The sequence below is a fragment of the Carcharodon carcharias genome, chromosome 7 (assembly GCF_017639515.1).
Source record: "Carcharodon carcharias isolate sCarCar2 chromosome 7, sCarCar2.pri, whole genome shotgun sequence".
Taxonomy (NCBI): domain Eukaryota; kingdom Metazoa; phylum Chordata; class Chondrichthyes; order Lamniformes; family Lamnidae; genus Carcharodon; species Carcharodon carcharias.
In genome coordinates, this window is record NC_054473.1 from 110,229,818 (window position 1) to 110,252,447 (window position 22,630).

The following is a 22,630-nucleotide window of genomic DNA, read 5'->3' on the forward strand; positions in this document are numbered from 1 at the left end:
CTATTTCCCTTTCTTAAAGAAATGTTGGCTCTGCCTGATCACATTGTGATTTTCTAAGTAAATTGCTATACCCTCCTTAATAATGGATTCCAGCACTTTCCCTATGACAGATGTTAGGCTAACCAGTCTATAGTTTCCTGCTTTCTGCCTCCCTCCTTTCTTGAACAAAGGTGTTACATTAGCAATTTTCCAATCCATTCCTGAATCTAAGGAATTTTGGAAGATAACCAATGCATCTACTATCTCGTAGATGCATTGGTTATCTTCTTATAAGACCCTAGGATGCAGGGCATCCAGTCCTGGGGACTTGTCAGCCTCTAGGTCTAATAGTTTCCTAGCACCTTTTCCCTGGCAATCGTGATTGTTTTAAGTTCATCCAACCCTAGCAGCTCTTAATTAAGTCTTCTACCTTGAAGACAGACACAAAATACCTGTTCAATGCCTCCACCATTTCTTTGTTTTCCATTATCAATTCCCCAGACTCTCTCTCTAGAGGACAAACACAATAGCCTTAGTTACTCTTTTCCTATTTAAATATTTGTAGAAACTGTCACCATCTATTTTCATATGACCAGCTAGCTTTCTCTCATACTCTGCCTCTGCATTATCTTTTTATTCATTCTTTGCTGGTTCTTAAAACCTGTCTAATCCTTTGCAGATTTGTACAGTGTTTCTTTCAACTTAATACTACCCTTAACTTTCTTATTTAGCCACGGATGATGCATCTTTCTCAGAGTTTTCTTTTTCACCAGGATAAATATTTGCTGAGTTATTAAATATCTCCTTAAAAATCTGCCACTGGAACTCTACTGTCCTATATTTTAAACTAGTTTCCCAGTTCACCTTAGCCAGCTTTGCCGTCATACCCTCATAGTTACCTTTACTTAGGTTTAAAACACTAGTCATGGACCGACACTTCCCCCTTTCAAACTGAACATCAAGTTCTATCATGTTGTGAACGCTGTTACCTAGATGCTCCTTTACCATGATGTTATTGATTAATCCTATTCATTGCACATTACCAGGTCTAGGATAGCCTGCTCCCTGGTTGGCTCTAGAACGTACTGCTCTAAGAAATTGTCCCGAAAATACCCTTATGAACTCATTTTCCAGGCTACCTTTGCCAATTTGAATTGCTCAATCTACATACAGATTAAAGTCACCTATGATTATTACTGCATCTTTCTTACACACCCTATTTATTTCCTCCTGTATGCTCTGTCCTACACAGTGTTGCTACTTTTAGGGGGCCTATAAACTACTCCCAGAAGTGACCTCTTACCTTTACTGTTTCTTATCTATACCCAACTAATTCTACATCTTGGTCTTTCAAATTACAGTCACCTCTCAATACTGAACTAATGTCATCCTTAATTAACAGAGCTTCCCCACCACCTTATCCTAGCTTCCTGTCCTTCCGATATGTCAAATACCCTTCAACATTCAGGTCCCAACCTTGGTCACCTTTCAGCCACGTCTCTGTAATACTATAAGGTCATACATATTTATCTCTATCTGTGCTAACAATTCATCCTTTTTGTTACAAATACTGTGTGCATTTAGGTACAGGGTCTTTTTTTTCACCATCTTTGCAATCTCTGGCCTTATCTAGTGATGCACTCTTACAATTATATGTCCTGTCCCTTATTGTCACACTCTGGAGCTCATTACCCAAATTGCTGCCCTGCTCTCTTACTTTGTTATTTCCCTTTACCATATTTCCTCTCACATGATCCATTCCCCCACTATTTAGTTTAAAGCTCTCTCTACCGCCTTAGTTATACAATTCACCAGAACAACAGTCCCAGTACTATTCAGGTGCAGGTTGACCCAACAGTACAGCTCACACTCTCCTCAGTGCTGGTGCCCCATGAATAGAAACTCATTTCTCCCACAAAAATCTTTTGAGCCACACATTCATCTCTCTAATCTTATTTATCCCATGCCAATTTGCTCATGGCTCAGGTAATAATCCAGAGATTATTACCCTTGAGGCTCTGCTTTTTAGTTTAGCCCCTAGCTGCACATACTCCCTCAGCAGGATCTCTTTCCTAGTTCTACCTCTGTTGTTGGTACCTACTGGACCACAACAACTGGATCTTACCCCTCCCACTGCAAGTTCCTCTCCAGCCCTGAGCAGATGTCTAGAACCCTGGCAACAGGTAGAGATCACAGACTCTCACTCTCAGCTGCAGAGAACTTTAAGAGTCAACCACATTGCTATGGGTCTGGAGTTAACTGTAGGCCATACAAATTAAGGACGGCAGATTTCCTTTCCTAAAAGACATTAGTAAACTAAATGCGTTGTTACAACAAATGACAATGGTTTCATGGTCACCATTACTGAGACAAGTTTTTAATTCCAGATTTATTAATTGAATTTAAATTCAGTTAGTATTAACCTTCTAAGAGCATTAGCCTGGGCCGCCTGATTACTGGTCCAGTGACATTACCACTATGCCACCACCTCCCTCCTACTGACCCTTAGATTTCTCCTGTACCTCACTGATACTGATCCATAGATTCCTCCTGTATTGTCACTGTTAGCAAATGACTTACAGTTCTTCCCACACTAAAAACTATTTGGTCTTTAGCCATAGAGCAGAGCTGGGATTTGAAATGACTTCGTCGGTGGTCACCTAAGGTACAGACATTCCTCAGCAAGAGAAAACAATATTCAGTAGCCTTAAAGAGATGGATCATGAGGTGTTTATCCCATCTCCTTTCAATTTTCTCCCCTCATTTCTTATAGTGTGTCCTTATGCTCGTAGTAAGGATTACAAGATGTTTGCAGTTCTCCATATCTATCTTAGTGCCAGGTTATTCCATTGTGAAGAACATCAGAGCTAACCCATTCCTTGCCTGACCTTTACATATACTCACTCTCCAGCAGATGTCAAAAGGCAACACTCAATCTGGCTGATTTGTGCTCCCTAGTTTAGGACTGCTGAGGGCAACTGCACTCTAGTCCTAGCTGAAAGCAGATAACACAACGGAGAGTGGGGATTGTTCTAGGAAACTTCTGATTTTATGACACTATTCTTTATTCAAGAGGTGCATTATATAGGTTTTGCAGAGTGTTCACTGTTACAATGTCCATAGAGGCCAATAATTTTAAAAAAGAAATTCAAATTTCCAGTTAATAGCTAGAAAGGATGACACAGCAAGTTTTCACGTTTTAAGACATTTACTGTAACAAATGACTAAAAGACTTTTAATTAAACACCATCTTTGTAGGCAACTTATATTTTAAACCACAGAACAGAATAACATCCCCCCCACACCCCCCACTCCTATTCATATTCTTAGCCTAACCAAAAAAACACACTTCAAAGGTATACTTTACACTGTCTTTTATGGTAGACACTTTCCCAAAATCAATCCAAAGTGATTCTTAGCTTCTCAGAATTTATTTCTGTTCTTTTCTTTTCTCAGCCTGGTAATTTGCAATCTTAGATAAATCTTCCACATTGTGGTTTTCTTTTCCCAGAGACTCTCCCTTTAGCCCAAGCTAGGCAACTCTTCCAGCCTTGTTTTAACCCATGAATTTGGTCTTTCCAATCCGAGCCATGAGCTCCCACCCACACTCCTGTGCAGCGAACCACAGAAATGTTTTGGTTTCTAGCTGCTCTCTCTCTCTCCTGAACCCAGGCAGACTCAAAACACTCTGATAATCAGTGATATTCTAGGAAAGCGTGTAACTTAATCTTTACAATGGCTTCCTCTGAATCCACCCCATAGTCAGTGAATCAAATAGGTCTTGTATCCAGGTAGAAATGCTAAGTAGCTATCCTTGAGAGTCGAACTCTCTAACATAACTGTTTACAACCTGACATTCTCAACACTTTCCTGGGACTTTGGAGACTCTTGGTCTCCACTGTTAACACACAGACTGCTGCCATTGTCTCCAAGCATAAATATCTTGTACCTTCCTCCCAGTAATACAACATAAGCCTTTCTTTGATCGCTAACAATCAAACCACCCAGACTTACTGTCAGGCAGACTTCAGAACAGGTCACATGACCCCTTCCATTTTTATCTTAAATTTAAAGAGACAGTCCCCAAATAGAATAACCTTGTCAACCTCAACATTTGTAACATAGCTATTAGTTTGATATATATAGCTTGTAATATATGAGGGTGAAGTTAGATCATAAAGAATACAGTATAAGCTGTACAAATGTACCATGTGGATCCTGAGGGTTCCTGTTAGCTGTGTGGCAGTCAGCAAATAGAAAAAACAATACATTGAGGATTACTGGAATATTGCAGCTGCAACGGGCCAACACATAACATTATAGTAGGTGGAAAACATGGGCTCAATTCCCCAAAGCATCAATTATCAATCTCAAAAGAGCTCCTCCGAGAGGATCAGGAAAGGTCAAATTCAAAGAAAGCCGCACTTCTAAGTTGCAGCATATCTCTGAAAAGGGAATATGCAGCACATCTAGCACATAGCTCAGAGATGCTATTTTCAGCAGGTATTAATAGTTAAATAGCCCAATGTTGCATTGTTACAGCTTCCACAAATGGAAGGTGCTAGAAATCAGACATGAAATCAGAATATGCTGGAACCACTCAGCAGATCAGGCAGCCTCTGTGGAGAGAGAAAGTTGAGTTAATGTTTCAAGTCAACAACATTCTGTCAGAACCCATGAAAGTCATCACCTTGAGAAATTAACCCTCCCTTCCTGTCTCCACAGATGCTGCCTGACCTGCTGAGTGTTTCCAGAATTTACTATTTCAATCTGAAGTACAGGAGGTTCAGTGCTTGTGGGTGGTCGAGTAACATTTTATTTTGAAGGTACACATTTAGACTTTACACTATGCACTATCAAGCAGAATAAGTTATTAATCTCACTACTAAAAAGGATGAGGGAATAGAACAGATTGACATACCTTAGGGGTTGCAATAGCTACAGGAACATGTTAACATTCGTGACGAGGAGCACGCACAGTGTCATTGCCTAGATTACCTGAAATCTGACTCCAGTACAGTGGTGGAATGGTTGATCATGGCACACAGGCAGTCAATGTTTGAGCTCGCCAGAGCACGACCAATGCACTTCTTCACAATGAAAAACACGTCATCCACCATGCTGGATGTCAACTGGCCCTTCTCACAGACATCCATCGCAACAGCCTGTAATCAAACATTGCAACCTTTAAATGCCTCAGCAAGATTATTTAATGAATAGCTCAGCCATACAAACCGAGAAAATCCCAAATTGTATCAGTAATTTATTGCCCATTTTAACAGCCTCCTCCAAACATGCTTTTTAAAGCATCCACACCTTCAGGCACCTCCACTCATGCTCTGCATCAGCTTTATCTTACCTGAAGCTCACTAATTCAAGATGCTGTATAAATCTAAGTTGTTGCTCTGAGGTATCTGATCACCGGGGTGGGGGGGGGTGGGGGGGGGGGGGGGTGTCAACCTCATTTGTGCAGAGCTAGAGTCACATACAGGCCAGACCTGATAAGGATGGTAGATTTTCCTCCATAAAGCACAATAGTGAATCAGTTAATTTTTTTTTACAATATAACAGCTTCATGGTCACTTTTAACGAAAACAGCTTTTTATTTCCAGAATTATTATTTTAATAAAAGCAACCCACATTTTCAAACTGCCATGGTGAGATTTGAAATCACATTCTTTAGATGATTGATTCAGGCCTCTGGATAACATAACCACCACACTACCATATGCCTTGCTGAGATAATGGGGATCAGCGTACTATAGATATGTGTACGTATGACGCAGAAACCATGGTGAAGTCGGTTTTAGAAGCAGGATTAATTCAAGGCCTTTTGCAACACTGTACACATGGGCTGGGAGCACATCAGATGGTTAACTTAGCCACGGCAGTGTTCAGGTAAGTCCCAGTTCAATCATAGTATGTGCTGAGACAGCAGATACAGAAACAAAAACTGTTGAAATACACAAATCAGTCAGTACCTGAAAAGAGAATGTTAGTGGTTTGGATGGGATCCTCCACTGGAAACGGATGCAACGCTAAACCTCATCAGATTACCTTCTGACATCTGAATCTAAATCATACTATACTGCCTTGGAATTACAACTAGGCACCTAGAATTCTTCATAATAGATCCTATGGTCATGGTGTTAAAATGTTTCCAGTAGTTTCCTCCTTGTTGGAATGAAACTGAGCCAAACAGGCCAAGAAGGTCTCAATTTCTTGAGGTAATTTGCTCAACCACTTTCCCCCTTCTCTACATGTAGAGAGGCCAGGCCTCCACCTAATGTCAAGAATTGATGCCATGTCATTTAATCTGAGTGCAAGGAGTTAACAAACATTCTGTTTTCATAATCATCAGTACGCCTTTCTCTCCTGTAGATGCTGGTTCTTGGTATGATCAATCCCTCAGGTACCTTATCCAATAGTCATTTCCACACAGGGACCTAGACAGCCAGAAAGCAGAAAGCCATTTGACATTGAGGGGGAAATCACAGGCTCATCCCTTGTCTCTGGGACTGTTAGCAGTGGTCAGGACAGGAACCCAGGCTGATTTTTCTCTCCTTAGCGTTATGAAGGTGAGCCTGCACTGCGATAATCATGGCTTCTCAGATGCATGTGAGAGAAGTTGACACCATTATACAGTTACCTTGTTGACCATCTCTCTCATGAAGTACTCTTCCATGGTGATGTAATATCCAATTAGCTCCTGCATATTCCGGCTCAGCAAACAGAGGTTACTCAGCTTATCCAGTGCCTTCTGATGCTCTGGGTAACAAGTAATTAAATCACAGAAACAGGTCAACAAATTATTCAGTATCTTTGCAGTTAGCAATACACAAAGAGAAATTGCAACTAGCACATTAGTATAATAGCAATTAATTAGTATCAAATTTACAGTGCAAACACATATCAATCATCTGTTGTTTTAGCTCTATAACAGCCTCGTCCCATCTTACTTTATCTGGCCATTTCAACATATCTTTCTGTTCCTTTCTCCCTCATGTTTATCTAGCTTCCCCTTAAATGCTTCTATACTATTCACCTCAACCACTCCATGTGGTAGTGAGTGCCACATTCTAATCGCTCTCTGGCTAAGGAAGTTTCTCCTGAATTCCCTACTGGGCTTGTTAGTAACTGTCTTATATTTATTAAACTAATTTTGGGCTCCATTAAGTTACCCATAAAATGTAACACTGTATCCCAAACCATTACAAACGGCTTAGATTAAGTCGTATATTGAATGTTGTAATCAAATTATTAGAAGTACAGTCCTGTTATTTCTAGTTATCCATTATCTCTAACTTTCACATCCTGCTTCAACACAACTACTCAAATACAGCACTGCTGCATGAGGTGGGGTAGGGGTCGAGCAGCCTTCCAGCTCCTGGGGTCATTATCCACTAACTCCTGCTGCAAAGTCTGCACGGTTGGACACTGGCCAAGAACTGGCTCAGGTTCCATTCCAATGGCCTCTGGGCTAAATAGCCTCCCACAATTCACCATCCAGGATCAATTACTGTAGGGCACCCAGATATCCTACGGTGGCAGCACGAAGAGCAGGGGAGAAACAAGGCAACAAAAGAAGAAAGCATGGCAGAGCATCATGCAGTGACTGGGGGCTAGTGCAATTCCACCTCTCTGTTTAAGTGTCAGTTGAGCATCTCCCCAACAGGATGGAGAAGCTGTAAGCAGCTCATCCACTCACCTGCCCTCCTGACAGCAAAGATTTTCAGACAAGAGAGACTGGACTGAGAGAGGAAGGATGAAATACCAAAAAATACCTCTGAAACAATTTTAATTAAACACAACAATTCTAAAGTTGGATGGAAATTCCACCATTTACAGCAAGGAGATGTTTGTACCCTGCTTCACTTCTTCAGAGGCTACTGCATCGCAAACCTCAAAATCAGCAGTGATCCTTCTCTTGATGAAACGCAGGTACAGCTCCGCGCGAGCATTCATCAATGTAACCTCCGCTAAAATAGTGTCCAATTCTCTGAAAATCAAAAATAAATTCTTATAAGTATAAAAAGTGTTCATCCATATCTTGGCCCATGCATAACAGGACAGCAACCCATTCCTCCTAATGCTTTAAGTACATTGCCTGCTGTAGTATTAAACTGCGCAGACCAGAAGGTCTCAGGTTTCATCCTTGGTCAAGTAGCTGATATCGGTCAGGCAAGTTTTTTTTAAGTGCTTTGGGCTAGAGAGAGCAAACATCAGCAAGAGTTTGATTGCTGGTCATTATCCAGCGAATCTTGTAGGACAGAGGGGTGGATGAAGAGGAGTGTTTGGGGGTGGGTGCTGTTGGCAAAGAAAGGGGGAGAGAGAAGAGAGAGAGATAAAGGAAAAATCGGCCTTGGTTCAATTCCTAATCATTATCTAGTGACACAGAAAGAGGAGAAAGCAAATAGAGAATGAATATATGTATGTGTAGAGGAAAAGGCTGCCAATGTAATTGTAAAGGATGAGACAGTGGCGATACTGTAAAGGATAAAAATAGATGAAGAGGGGGCACTCAAAAGGGTGGCAGTCCTCAAAGCAGAAAAGCCACGAATACATCCCAGGTTACTGGGGGAAGTAAGCCAGGAGTGTGATGGACTACTCCCCACTTGCCTAGGTGAGTTCAGCTCCCACAACACTCAAGGAACTTGACGCCGTCCAGGACAAAGCAGCTCACTTGATTGGCACCACTTCCACAAATCTTCACTCCCTCCACCACCGATGCACAGTAGCAACAGCGTGTACCATCTACAAGATGCACTACAGGAATTCACCAAGGCTCCTTCAACAGCATCTTCCAAACCCATGACCACTACCATCTAGAAGGCCAAGGCAGCAGATGGATGGGAACACCACTACCTGGAATTTCCCCTCCAAGTCACCCACCATCCTGACTTGGAAATATATCGCCATTCCTTCACTGTCGCTGGGTCAAAATCCTGGAACTCCCTTCCTAACCACACTGTGGGTGTACCTACACTACATGGACTGCAGTGGTGCAAGAAGTTAGCTCACCACCACCTTTTCAAGGGCAACAAGGGATGGGCAATAAATGCTGGCCCAGCCAGCGAAGCCCACATCCCATGAATGAAAAAAAAAGCATAGTAGTTGCAGATGCTCTGGCCACAATCTTCCATTATCCTTGGACATGGGGATGGTGCCAGAGGATTGGAGGATTGCAAAAGTTACATCCCTGTTTAAGAAAAGGAGAAATGGATAAAGCTGGCAATTACAGACCAATCAGCCTAACAGCAGTGGTGAAGAAAATTTTAGAGACAATAATCGGGGACAAAATTAATTAGAATTTTGAAAAGTATGTGCCAGTAAAATTTGCTCATTTGTTATATTTATTAACAGTAGATCGTGTTTTACTAACTTCATCGAGTTCTTTGATGAAGTAATGGAGAGTGTAGTGAGGATACTGCAGCTGTTTACATGGACTTTCAAAAAGCATTTAACAAAGTACACATAATAGACTTACCAGTAGAATTAAAATCCACAGAATGAAAGGGTCTTGACAGCATGGATACAAAATTAGCCAAGGGGCAGGAAGCAAAGAGTTGTGGTGAATAGTTGTTTAATTGGAGAGAAGCACACAGGGCAGCAGACACATGGGAACACCACCAGCTGCAAGTTCCACTTCAAGTGACACAGCATCATGACTTGGAACTATATCACCATTCATTCACTGTAAATGGGTCAAAAAGCCTTTCTAAAGCACTGTGGGTATACCTAAACCACAAGGACTACAGCAGTTCAAGAAAGTATCTCACCAGACGAAGGTGGTGGTGAGCCACCTTCTTGAACCGCTGCAGTCCATGTGTTGTAGGTACACCCAGAGTGCTGTTAGGGAGACAGTTGCAGGATTTTGACCCTGCAACAGTGAATATAGTTACAAGTCAGGATGTTTGTGACTTGGAGGGAAACTTGCATCTGTTGCCTTTGGTAAAGGTCAGGTTTGGAAGGTGCTGTCGAAGGAGCCTTGATGAGTTGCTGCAGTGTATCTTGTATACATGCTGCTGCCATTGTACATCGGTGGTGGAAGGAGTGAATGTTTAAGTTGGTGGATGGGGTGCCAATCAAGCAGACTGCTTTGTCCTGAATGGTGTTGAGCTTCTTGAGTGTTGTTGCACTGCACTTATCCAGGCAAGTGGAGAGTATTCCATCACACTCCTGACTTGTGCCCTGTAGATATGGGCAGTCTTTGGGGAGTCAGGAGGTGAGTTACTCACCTCAGAATTCCCAGTGTCTGACCCTGCCCTTTCAGCCACAGTATTTATATGGTTGGTCCAGTTCAGATTCTGGTCAATGTTAACCCCTAGGATGTTGATAGTAAAGAGATTCAGCAATAATGGTGCCATTTAATATCATGGGGAGATGGTTAGATTCTCTCTTGTAGATAGTCATTGCCTGGCACTTTTGTGGTGTGAATGTTACTTGCCACTTATTAGCCCAAGCCTGGCATTGCTGCATATGGACACAGACTGCTTCAGTATCCGAGGAGTTGCGAATGGTGTTGAACATTGTGCAATCATCAGCAAACATCCCCACTTCTAAACCTGTGATGGAGGGAAGGTCATTGATGAAGCACCTGAAGGTGGTTTGGCGTAGGACAGTACCCTGTGGAACTCCTGCAGTGATGTCCTCGAGCTGAGATGACTGGTTTCAACAACCACAATCATCTACCTATGACTCAAACCAGTGGTGAGTTTTCCCCCAATTCTCATTGATTCCAGCGTGGCTCATTGATGCCACACTCGGTCAAATGCTGCCTTGATTGCAAGGGCAGTACCTCTCACCTTCCCTCTTGAATTCAGCTCTTTTGTCTGTTTGGATCCAGGCTGTAATGAGGGCAGAACCCAAATTGAGTGTCAATGAGCAGGTTATTGCTGTATAAGTATTGCTTGATTGCACTGTTGACAACACTTTCCGCCACTTTACTGGTGATTGAGAGCAGACAGGTGGGGCGGTAATTTGCCAGATTAGATTTGTCCTGCTTTTTGTGGATAGGGCATATCTGGGCAATGTACCACATTGTCAGGTAGATGCCAGCGTTGTAGCTGTACTCATAGAATCATAGAGTTATACAGCACAGAAACAGGCCCTTCGGCCCATCATGTCCATGCCGGCCATCAAGCACCTATCTATTCTAATCCCATTTTCCAGCACTTCATTCATAGCGCTGTATGCTATGGCGTTTCAAGTGCTCATCCAAATACCTCTTAAATGTTTTGAGGATTCCTGCCTCTAACACCCCCTCAGGCAGTGTGTTCCAAATTCTAACCACCCTCTGGGTGAAAAAATTTTTCCTCAAATCCTCTCTAAACCTCCTGCCCCTTACTTTAAATTTATGCCCCCTGGTTATTGATACCTCCGCTAAGAGGAAAAGTCACTTCCTATCTACCCCCCTCATAATTTTGTATACTTCTATCAGGTCTGCCCTCAGCCTTCTCTGCTCTAAGGAAAACAGCCCAAGCCTAAATAGTCTCTCTTCACAGCTGAAACACTCCAGCCCAGGTAACATCCTGATGAATCTCTTCTGCACCCTCTCCAGTGCAATCACACCTTTCCTATAGTGTAGTGACCAGCTGGAACAGCTTGGCTAAGATTGCAGCTACTTCTAAAGCACAAGTCTTCAGTGGTATTGCTTCATGTTGTCAGGGCCCATAGCCTTTGCAGTAACCGATGCCCTCAGTCATTTCTTGATATCATGTGGAACAAATCGAAAAGGCTGAAGGCTGGTGTCTGTGATGCTGGAGGCCGCAGGAGGAGCCTAGGTGTCTGGGACATCGGCTGTAAGGTATGATTCCATGAGTGTGACTGAGGCTGTTGATGCAACATCAACATCAACATCACTGTCACCATCCCTGTGCATTTCCTGTCCCACGGACAGGAAAGAACCCGCAGAGACGGTGGCGGCATAGTTGTATGCAGTCAGGAGGGAGTTTCCCTGGGAGTCCTCAGCATTGACTTTGGATTGTATGAAGTCTCCTGTCATCAGATCATTCATGGGCAAGGAAACCTACTGTTTACCACCTACCACCCTTCCTCAGTTGATGAATCAGTACTCCTCCATGTTGAACACCATTTGGAGGAAACACTGAGGGTGGCATAGGCACAGAACGTACTCTGGGTGGGGGACTTCAATATCCATCACCAAGAGTAGCTCAGTAGCAGCACTACGGACCAAACTGGCCTTGTCCTGAAGGACCTATCTACCAGATGCAGAGAAGATATATAAGAATCTTACCAGAGATGAGGGACTTCAATTATGCAGAGACTGGAGAAGCCTGGGTTGTTTTCCTTAGAGCACAGAAGGCAAAGAGGGGTTTCGAGTGAGATGTTCAAAACCATGAAGGGTTTGATAGCATAAATAAGGGGAAACTGTTTCCAGTGGCAGAAGGATCAGTAACCAGAGGGCACAGATTTAAGATGATTAGCAAAATAACCAATGGGGATAAGAAAACATTTTTTCACATTGAGCAGCTGTGATTTGTAATGCACTGCTGAAAGATGGAAGCAGATGCAATGATAATAGTCGAAAGAGAATTGGAAAATAATGGAGGGAATTTTTTTATAGGGCTTTGGGGAAGAGCAGGAGTGTGGTATTAATTGCGTGGCTAACAAAGATCTGACACGGTCACATTAGGCTGAATGGCCTCCTTCTGTGCCTTCAATGGTCAAATACACTGTCAACACTTGCTACCTGGGTGCATAACTGAAGAATAAGGTAGTGGACTGTATCAGTAGTCCAGGAATCGTGCCTACAGAAGAGATGCAGAGCCATTATTTTTTTTTTAAAAAGTGCAGATAATAAACAACCAACAATTTAATTGTGTTACTACTGAACAAAAGCAGAATACACAACAGTTTATAGCTACTCAGAGTACATTCATACCTGGGCTCTATCTTATCCATCGTTAAGCTCCTCATCATACTGTTCTGCACTCGTTGGAACTGCAAAGCCACAAAATGAATGAAGTCAATGTTTGTTTTGCATGTAACACAGGTGTTTACAGTAAAGATCCAATTGCAAATAGTAACTGCAGAACCAGAATTAGCACCAGGCCATTGATTCACCACATTGCTGTGCCGATAAGAGTTAGATGTAGCTTTATCCTCACAATTCTACAGAAAGGGACTGCCAGGCTACTGCCACTGTTAGTTGTCTTTCCATGGGATTGAAAACAATGCAAGTAAAAATAGGTCAGGCCACACACACAAACTTCCCTGCAGATATTTTACAAGGTGTCCCCACCAGCAGGAGTGAACATGTAGCAATTAGAAGTAGCATCCCATATGAACAGTGACCTCTTTGAGCAAGGTTTTGTAATGTTGACAATGCCTGTGAAATCACACTCAGGAGAAGAGGAGAGAAAACTGAGGAGGGCAAAATGACTGTCACTCTCTGGCCTTAATGTTTCTGCTTATGGTCAACTGATTGAAATAAAGTGAAAAAAAATTGAGCTATCCAATTTGAATGTGTGTTTTTGTTGTTTCCAGCAGTAACATTTTTCACACCACTTACATCAGAACAGACCTTCTGGAAATGGACAGAATGACTCAAATAACGGAGACAATTTTTCTTCAGCCACAAAGTCAAGGTTCAGAATTTGGGATTTGACGAAGAAAATTATACTTTAAGCAAGGGAAGTAGATGGTCGGTTTAAACAAAGAAAGAATCCTCACTCCTAGACACTGGGCTGCATCTTTCGGTCGGCAAGCGGGATTGGGGGGGGCATGCGAAACAGTGCACCCCCGGCTAAGGGAATCCCTCCCGGCTGCACGGGGAGTGCACAGCACTCCCAGGTGGATATCAGGCTGGGCAGGTCTTAATTGGCCTGCCCACGTACAATGGCAGCGCACCCCCAACTGGGGGTGCCGATAGGGAACCTAGCCGCTTGCGCCCACTCCTGCACAACCTCCCCAACAGGGCGGGGGGGACATCCTGCCCATTGTTTACTCACAGAGTGTGGTTTCCAATCTTTCATGAAATCTAACTGAGACTCAGATCTGTACCTCACCCCCACAGGTGCTGTTCACTGACCTGCTGCTACCCCTCAACACTCAACTACTGAGACTTGACTTTCGCCAGCACTGTGTTACAATCATGGTTGATCTAGTTTTGAATTTTCAAAGGTGAGAGGATGAGGAAATTTTGTTTAGTGCAGCAGGTTTTTACTTTGGAATCCACTGTTTGAAAAGGTGGTTGAAGATTAATTCAATAATAACTTTCAAAATGGAATTGGATAAACACTGGAAGGGAAACCATTTGTACAGCTTTTCAGAAGTAACAGGGATATGTGATTAATTGGATAGCTCTTTCAAAGAGGTGCGATGGGCTGAAGGGCCTCCTTTTCAGTTGTATCAATTTACGATTACTTCCTTACAGGGTCAACAGCGGGCAAACAAGGCACCCTGCAAAATAACACGAGTCAAAAATTAGTTTATACAAAAATACAGGAGCTCTGATTTACCTTTCTGTGGTAATCTCTCTGCTGAATGAACTTATCCACTACTTTTTCAGCTTGTTGATCACACTCCACCTGTAGGTACTTAATAAGTGTGTACAACCGCCCAGGCCCATAGTACGTTTCAACGATGGGTTGATGAGTCTCCACTATACGAGCGATCCCTGTGAAAGATTTCAAACAATACAAACTCTGTACCGTCAAAATCACCCCTCCAAGTTCTGAATCCCTTTTACAGTTTAAATAGAAAGTAATCCTTCCTCTACTCCACATCAACATTGTGCCTCAGCCTCAAGCTCAGAGAGGTAATGCACCAATGTGGCATTGTTCAATTCCCATACCAGCCATCGTGTAACCTCACCAAGTGATGCTGCCATTTCAGTGCTTAGTGGCAAATAGGCTGTTATAGGTCCAACATCCTAGAAATTTGGGTGGCTAAGTAGCAAGTGATATTTGTGCCATACAAGTGCCAGGCAATTATGTCTCCAAAAAGAATCTAACTATGGCACCTTGATGTTCAACGGCATTCAACTGAATCCCCCATCACAAACGTCCTGGAGGTTACCAAATGGCCAGAAACTGAACTAGACCAACCACATAAATAACTGCGGCTGCAAGAGGCTGGGAACTCTCTGGAGAGTGACTCACCTCCTGACTCCCCAAAGCCTACCCACCATCTACAAGGCACAAGTCAGGAGTGTGATGGAACAGTCTCCACATGCTTGTATGAGTGCAGCTCCAACAACACTCAAGGGGCTCAACACCATCCAGGACAATGCACCCCATGTACCACCTTAAACATTCACTCCCTCCATTACCAGTGCACCATGGCTGCAGTGTGTGCCATCTATAAGACACACTGCAGCAACTCAGCAAGGGTCCTTCAACAGCATCTTCTAAACTCACAATGTGTGTCATCTAGAAGGACAAGGGCAGCAGACACACAGGAACACCACCACCTGCAAGTTCCCCTCCAAGACAGACACCATCCTGACTTGGAATTAAATTGTTGTTCCTCCACTGTCACTGGAACTCCCTCCCTCAACAATGGGGTGTACCTACCTGCAGTGGTTCTGGGTGGCAGGTCACCTCTACTTTCTCAAGGGCAATTATGAATAGGCAATAAATACTGGCCTTGTCAGAGATGCCCACATCCCAAGCACAAATAAAAAAACAATCTGAGCTGAAAGGTGCACACAGGACCCAAACAGTCAGCAAAAGGGAACATTCTGCAACTTTCTGAATACATCTATTTTACCTGTAACCAATTATTAACTAGAAGTGTGTAAAGTTACTGCTTAGTTTGATACTCCATCCCAGCAAGAAAAGGCAAAAAACTGAAAGAGAAATGCTGCAGAAAGTATCCGAAATTTAACAGTGGGAATGGTAGCAACACCGGTGTGGCGTATGCCCTCATTCAGCAGGAGCGCTGTCATTGTGCCATGTCAACGTGTCATTAAAAATCAGAGTAAAGAAGGAAACCTGCTGTCCTTATCCAGTCTGGCACAAATGTGACTCCAGACCCATAGTAACACAGCTGACTCTGAACTACCTAGTGAACTGCCTCAACAAGCCATTCAGTTATGTGAACCTAGTACCAGTGGGTCATGAAGGCAGCCCCAACACCATCTTCACAGGTCAACTAGGAATGAGCATTAACTGTTGGCCTTGCCATTGGTGCTCACAACTCAAATGATTTTTTTTTTTAATCTCCCCGCTCAAGCACACTAATTCTACAAGAGGTGTAGTTCGTTAGGCTGGTAAAGCAGCAAGAGAAGTGACTTTCATGCGATAGAACAGATTGGATTCAAACTCAGGGTGAGGAAGTGGCAGACCACTGTTCTAACCCCTTGTGGCCAGCCTGTCATTGCAACTATTAGACTCACTGAGACAGTCCTACCTTCAAAGAGCAGCGTGAGGGTGTCAGCAAAGGTAACAGCCGCCCTGCGATCACTCATTTCAGTGCTCAGTGCCAGGTGAAGGTTTTCTTCAGCTTTGTTTGCAATCTTCAGTAACAGAAAATAGATCAGGCTGGCAACTAAAATTCAACTAAAGTACATTTATATCCAAAGCAAAAATACACCAACAAGTTTCATACAAACATACAAATTAGGAGCAGTAGGCCATTCACCCCCTCCCAGCCTGTTCCGCCATTCAATAAGATCATGGCTGATCTGATTATGGCCTCAACTCCACATTCCCACCTACCCCCGATAAGCTTTGACTCCCTTGTTTGTCAAGAATCTATGTACCTCAACCTTAAAAATATTCAATGATCCTGCCACTAGGGAAGAGGGCTCCACAGATTCATGACTCTCTGAAAGAAAAAAATTCTCCTCATCTCCGTCTTAAATGGGAGACCCCTTATTTTAAACTATATTCCCTAGTTCTGGTCTCTCCCATAAGGGGAAATATCCTCTCAGCACCCACTCTGTCAAGTCCCTTCAGAATCTTATATGTTTCAATAAGATTACCTCTCATTCTTCTACACTCCAATGCACAGACCCAACCTATCCAACGTTACCCTCAGTTCTGCAATCTCTCTCCATTTAGATGTTGGCTGCATTTGATGCCAACAACATGCATGCACAGTTGAATGCTGACAGTAGACCCAGGTTAGAGGTTGCCATCTTTATAGAGGGCAAATTGCAGCAGGGCCCATTCACGGTCATCACTGTCCCTGTCAGCAGGAGGAGGAAATGTTGTGAATTTCTATCCTGGACTGACAGTGATGGATTTTAGAAACTTGTTTTACAGTAGGTTGGAAATGAAAGATTTACACACAGCAAAATCAAACCAAGGGAAATGTTTGTATCTTCTGAATTTCTATCTTGGACTAACAGTGAAGGATTTTGGAAACTACTTTTACAGGCAGTTAGAAGGGAATGACTTGCAGATGGGAAACTAAAATCTTTTCCTTGTTGGATATTCTACTGTAGTCATATCGGTCAGTGTTTCTTTTTTTTAAATTTATTTATGAAATGTGGGCTTCACTGGCTCGGGCCAGCATTTATTGCCTATCCCTAGTTACCCTTGAGAAGGTGGTGATGAGCTGCTTGAACCACTGCAATCGTGTGGTGTAGGTACAACCTCAGTGGTGTTAGGGAGGGAGTTCCAGGATATTGATCCAGCGACAGTGAAGGAATGGTGATATATTTCCAAGTCAGGATGGTGAGTGGCTGGGAGGGGAACTTCCAATTGGTGGCATTCCCATGTGTCTGCTGCCTTTGTCCTCCTAAATGATAGTGGTGACGCGTTTGGAAAGTGTTGTCGAAATAGCCTTGGTGAATTCCTGAAGTGCATCTTGTAGATAGTACACACTGCTGATACTGTACATCGGTGGTGGAGTGGGGTGAATGTTTGTGGAAGGGATGCCAATCAAGTGGGCTGCTTTGTCCTGGATGGTGTCAAGCTTTGAGTGTTGTGGGAGTTGCACTCATCCAGGCAAGTGGGGAATATTCCATCACACTCCTGACTTGTGCCTTGTGGATGGTGGACAGGCTTTGGGGAATCAGGAGATGAGTTACTCATTGCACGATTTCCAGCCTCTGACCTGCTCTTGTAGCCACAGTATTTATATGGCTAGTCCAGTTCAGTTTCTGGTCAATGGTAACCCCCAGGATGTTGATAGTGGAGGATTCAGTGATGGTAATGCCATTGAACATCAAGGGACGATGATTGGATTCTCTCTTATTGGAGATGGTCGTTGCCTGGCTTGTGCGGCGCGAATGTTACTTGCCACTTGTCAGCCCAAGCCTGGATATTGTCTAGGTCTTGCTGTATTTGGACATGGGCTGCTTCAGTATCTGAGGAGTTGCGAATGGTGCAGAACATGTGCAATCATCCCCACTTCTGATCTTATGATGGAAGGAAGGTCATTGATGAAGTAGCTAAAGATGGTTGGGCCGAGGTTGGAACTCCTGCAGTGATGTCCTAGAGCTGAGATGACTGACCTCCAACAACTACAACTATCTTCCTTTGTGCTAGGTATGATTCCAACCAGTGGACAGTTTTCCCCCTGATTCCCATTGACTCCAGTTTTGCTAGGGCTCTGTGATGCCACACTTGGTCAAATGCTGCCTTGATGTCAAGGGCAGTCACTCTCACCTCACCTCGGGAGTTCAGCTCTTTTGCCCATGTTCGAGCCAAGGCTGTAATGAGGTCAGGAGCTGAGTGGCCCTGGCGGAGCCCAAACTGGGTATCAGTGAGCAGATTATTGCTAAGTAAATGCCGCTTGAAAGCACTGTTGATGACCCCTTCCATTACTGATGATCGAGAGTAGACTGATGGGGCGGTAATTGGCCGGGTTGGATTTGTCCTGCTTTTTCGGTCTCACTATCCCAGTAATGTATTGGATTGTAGGCTGTTGTGATTGTTAAGACTATATTGCCTCTCCTCATTTTTCCCCCTTCTGACCCACCGAGTTCCAGGCTACAGGCTCCAGCAGTGATTTCATTGGATTTCTGCACATGCATGCAATAGTGTGCATGCGCAGACGCATATTAGTGGCCATATTGTGTTGGAAGGAGACATAGTGTTGGATAATATGCTGCTTTTCTATTCTTCCTGCCAAAGTGGACAAGTTCGCATCTTCCCACATTATACTACATTTGTCAAACTTTTGCCCAATCACTTAATCTATCTATATCCCTTGGCAGACTCTTTATGTCCTCTTCTCTCAGTTTCAGTACCATCTGTAATCTCTTACCCTCACCAGCGTGGCCAAGCCAATTAGACGTAAACTCCTTTTCTTTAACACCCATGAGAAAGAAACCTTACATTTGGATAGAAACTCATACAATCGCAGAACGTTCTCACAGATCATTAAAGCCAATGGATTACTTTTGAAGCTTGCTTCCCATTTTAAGGTACAAAACACACAACCAATTTATGCACAGCAAGAACCCATGAATAACAATGAGACAAATGACCAGATAATCTGTATTTCTAGTTACGTTGGTTGACAGATAAATATTGCCCAGGACATTAGGGAGAATTCCCCTGTTCTTCTTTGAATAGTGCCACGGAATCTCTGATGCCCACCTGAAAGAGCAGATGGGGCCTCAGTTAAACATCTCATCCATAATATGGCACATCCAACATTGTAACATTCCCTCAATACGGCACAGGCATTTTCAGCCTAGATTTTGTGCTCAAGTCTCTTGAGTAAGATTTGAACAACAAATTTCTGACCCAAATGAGAGCGCCAGGGCCGGTATGGATTTTTAATCAGGAAAAAAACTTTAGTGAATTGCTCCCAATCCATCACTTTCTCTTAAGAATTTAAATTCTTCGAGAACCAAAAAGCAAATGTATTTCTCATGGGGGCTTAAATAATGGCTCAGGCACAGGTCCATTTCTCTCACAGCTCTCTATCCAATGAATAATTTTTTTATTATATAGGCAATTGTTGCACCATAGCAGCAAAGAATAAATTACCAGTTGACTTTGTGTTTTATGTTACTACTGATTGAGGAAGCATAGATGTCCAGGACACCAGGAGGACACCCTGCCCTGCTTCAAATGGTGCCATGCAATCTTGAACATCTGCCTATTAATTTAAGGTCTCGAGCATTGCAAGTGAGCCTCAGTTTATAGATTGTAGAACTTGAACCCACAATTTTCTAAGCCAAATGCCAGAGTGCTATTAACTAAACCAAGCTGACATGGGCTGGGGAATGAAATTGGTCTTGAGCAAGAATGTGAAACAAATCAGCAGCCAGTTTATACTGCACCCAATTCTCTTTTCCATTAAACAGAAAAGAAAAATCGGGCATGGAATATAAATGGGCTGCTGATTCGCTAGGAGTTTGTTGCAAGTGAATTTTTTCTTTACTCTTTCCTGGGATGTGGACTTCCCCAAGGTAGCATTTGTTACCCATCCCTAACTGTCCTTGAACTGAGTGGTTTGCTAGGCCATTACAGAGGGCAGTTATGAGTAAACCACATTGCTGTGGGTCTGGAGTCACGTGTAAGCCAGACCGAGAAAGGAATGCAGATTTCCATCCCTAAAGGGCATTAGTGACACAAAGATAGGTAGGAAAGTGTGTTGTGAAGAGGACATAAGGATGTTGCAGATGGATATAGATAGGTTGAGAGAGTGGGCAAAAATATGACAGATGGAGAATAATGTGGGAAAATGTGAAGTTGTTCACTTAGGCAGGAAGAATAAAAGAAGAAGAGTATTACTTAAATGGAGAACGGCGGCAGAATTCCAAGGTGCAGAGGGATCTAGATGTTCTTGTGTATGAGTCACAAAAAGTTAGTATACAGGTACAACAAGTAATTAAAAAGGCTAATGGAATGCTATCCTTTATTATGAGAGGAACTGAACATAAAAATAATGATCAAAAACAAAAATAGCTGGAAGAACTTAGCAGGTCTGACAGCATCTGTGGAGAGGAATACAGTTAACGTTTCGAGTCTGTATGACTCTTCATCAGAACTAAGAAATATAGAAATGAGATGAAATATAAGCTGGTTGAGGGGGGGTGAGACAGGTAGAACTGGATAGAGGGCCAGTGATAGGTGGAGGCAAAGAAGAGATTGCCAAAGATGTCATAGACAAAAGGACAAAGGGATGTTAATGGTGGTGATATTAGCTAAGGAATGTGCTAATGATGACATTAAGGGTGGAAAGCAGGACGAGCAAGGTACAGATAGCCCTAGTGGGTTTGGGGCAGGGGGAAGCGGTCGAAATAGGCTCAAAGGTAGAGATAAAACAATGGATGGAAATACATTTAAAAATAATGGAAATAGGTGGGAAAAGAAAAAATATATTAAAAAAAATTATAAATTATTGGAAAAGTGGGGATTGGAAAGGGGGTGGGGATGGAGCAGAGAGTTCACGATCTGAAGTCGTTGAACTCAATATTCAGTCCGGAAGGCAGTAAAGTGCCTACTCGGAAGATGAGATGCTGTTCCTCCCGTTTGCATTGAGCTTCACTGGAACATTGCAGCAGGCCAAGGACAGACATGTGGGCATGAGAGCAGGGTAGTGTGTTGAAATGGAAAGCGACAGGGAGATTTGGGTCATGCTTGTGGACAGACCGAAGGTGTTCCGCAAAGCGGTCACCCAGTCTGCGTTTGGTCTCTCCAATGTAGAGGAGAATGCCTTTGGGAGCAGCGAATGCAATGGACTAAATTGAGGGAAGTGCAAATGAAGTGCTGCTTCACTTGAAAGGAATATTTGGGCCCTTGGACGGTGAGGAGGGGGGGAAGTAAAGGGGCAGGTGTTGCACCTTCTGCGGTTGCATGGGAAGGTGCCTTGGGAGGGGGTTGAGGTGTAGGGGATAATGGAGTAGTAGACCAGGGAGTCCCGGGGAGAACGATCCCTGCGGAATGCCACTGGGGAGGTGAAGGGAAGATGTGTTTGGTGGTGGCATCATGCTGGAGTTGGCGGAAATGGCGGAGGATGCTCCTTTGAATGCGGAGGCTGGTGGGGTGATAAGTGAGGACAAGGGGGACCCTATCATGGTTCTGGGAGGGTGAAGAAGGTGGGAGGGCGGATGCACGGGAGATGGGCCGGACACGCTTGAGGGTCCCGTCAACCACCGTGGGTGGAAAAGCTTGGTTAAGGAAGAAAGAAGATATGTCAGAGGAACTGTTTTGGAAAGTGGTATCATCAGAACAGATGCGACGGAGGCTAAGGAACTGCAAGAATGGGATGGAGTCCTTACAGGAAGCCGGGTGTGAGGAGCTGTAGTCGAGGTCGCTGTGGGAATCAGTAGGCTTGAAATGAATACTGGTGGACAGTCTATCACCAGAAATTGAGGCAGAGAGGTCAAGGAAGGGAAGGGAAGTGTCAGTGATGGACCATGTGAAAATGATGGAGGGGTGGAAATTGGAAGCAAAATTAATAAATTTTTCCAGTCCAGATGAGAGCATGAAGCGGCACCGAAGCAGTCATCAATGTACCGGAGAGAGAGTTGTGGGAGGGGGCCGGAGTAGGACTGAAACAAGGAATGTTCCACGTACCCCATAAAGAGACAGGCATAACTGGAGCCCATGCTGGTACCCATAGCCACACCTTTTATTTGGAGGAAGTGAGAAGAGTTTAAGGAGAAATTGTTCAGCGAGAGAACAAGTTCAGCCAGATGGAAGAGAGTAGTGATGGATGAGGATTGTTCGGGCCTCTGTTCAAGGAAGAAGCGGAGAGCCCTCAGACCACCTCC

At 43.5% G+C, this 22,630-nt stretch overlaps 1 protein-coding gene across 1 annotated transcript in view; it reads right to left on the reverse strand.

Moving 5' to 3' along the window:
- Nucleotides 1-22,630, reverse strand: part of cog4 (component of oligomeric golgi complex 4) — a 64,322-nt gene that overhangs the window by 18,065 nt on the left and 23,627 nt on the right. Inside the window, exons 6-11 of the mRNA XM_041191555.1 lie at nucleotides 16,357-16,462; nucleotides 14,463-14,620; nucleotides 12,884-12,942; nucleotides 7,845-7,978; nucleotides 6,629-6,747; nucleotides 4,978-5,144 (exon numbers count right to left, since the gene is read on the reverse strand). Of these exons, the coding sequence (XP_041047489.1) occupies nucleotides 4,978-5,144; nucleotides 6,629-6,747; nucleotides 7,845-7,978; nucleotides 12,884-12,942; nucleotides 14,463-14,620; nucleotides 16,357-16,462 (743 nt within the window). The remainder of the gene's footprint in view (nucleotides 1-4,977; nucleotides 5,145-6,628; nucleotides 6,748-7,844; nucleotides 7,979-12,883; nucleotides 12,943-14,462; nucleotides 14,621-16,356; nucleotides 16,463-22,630) is intronic.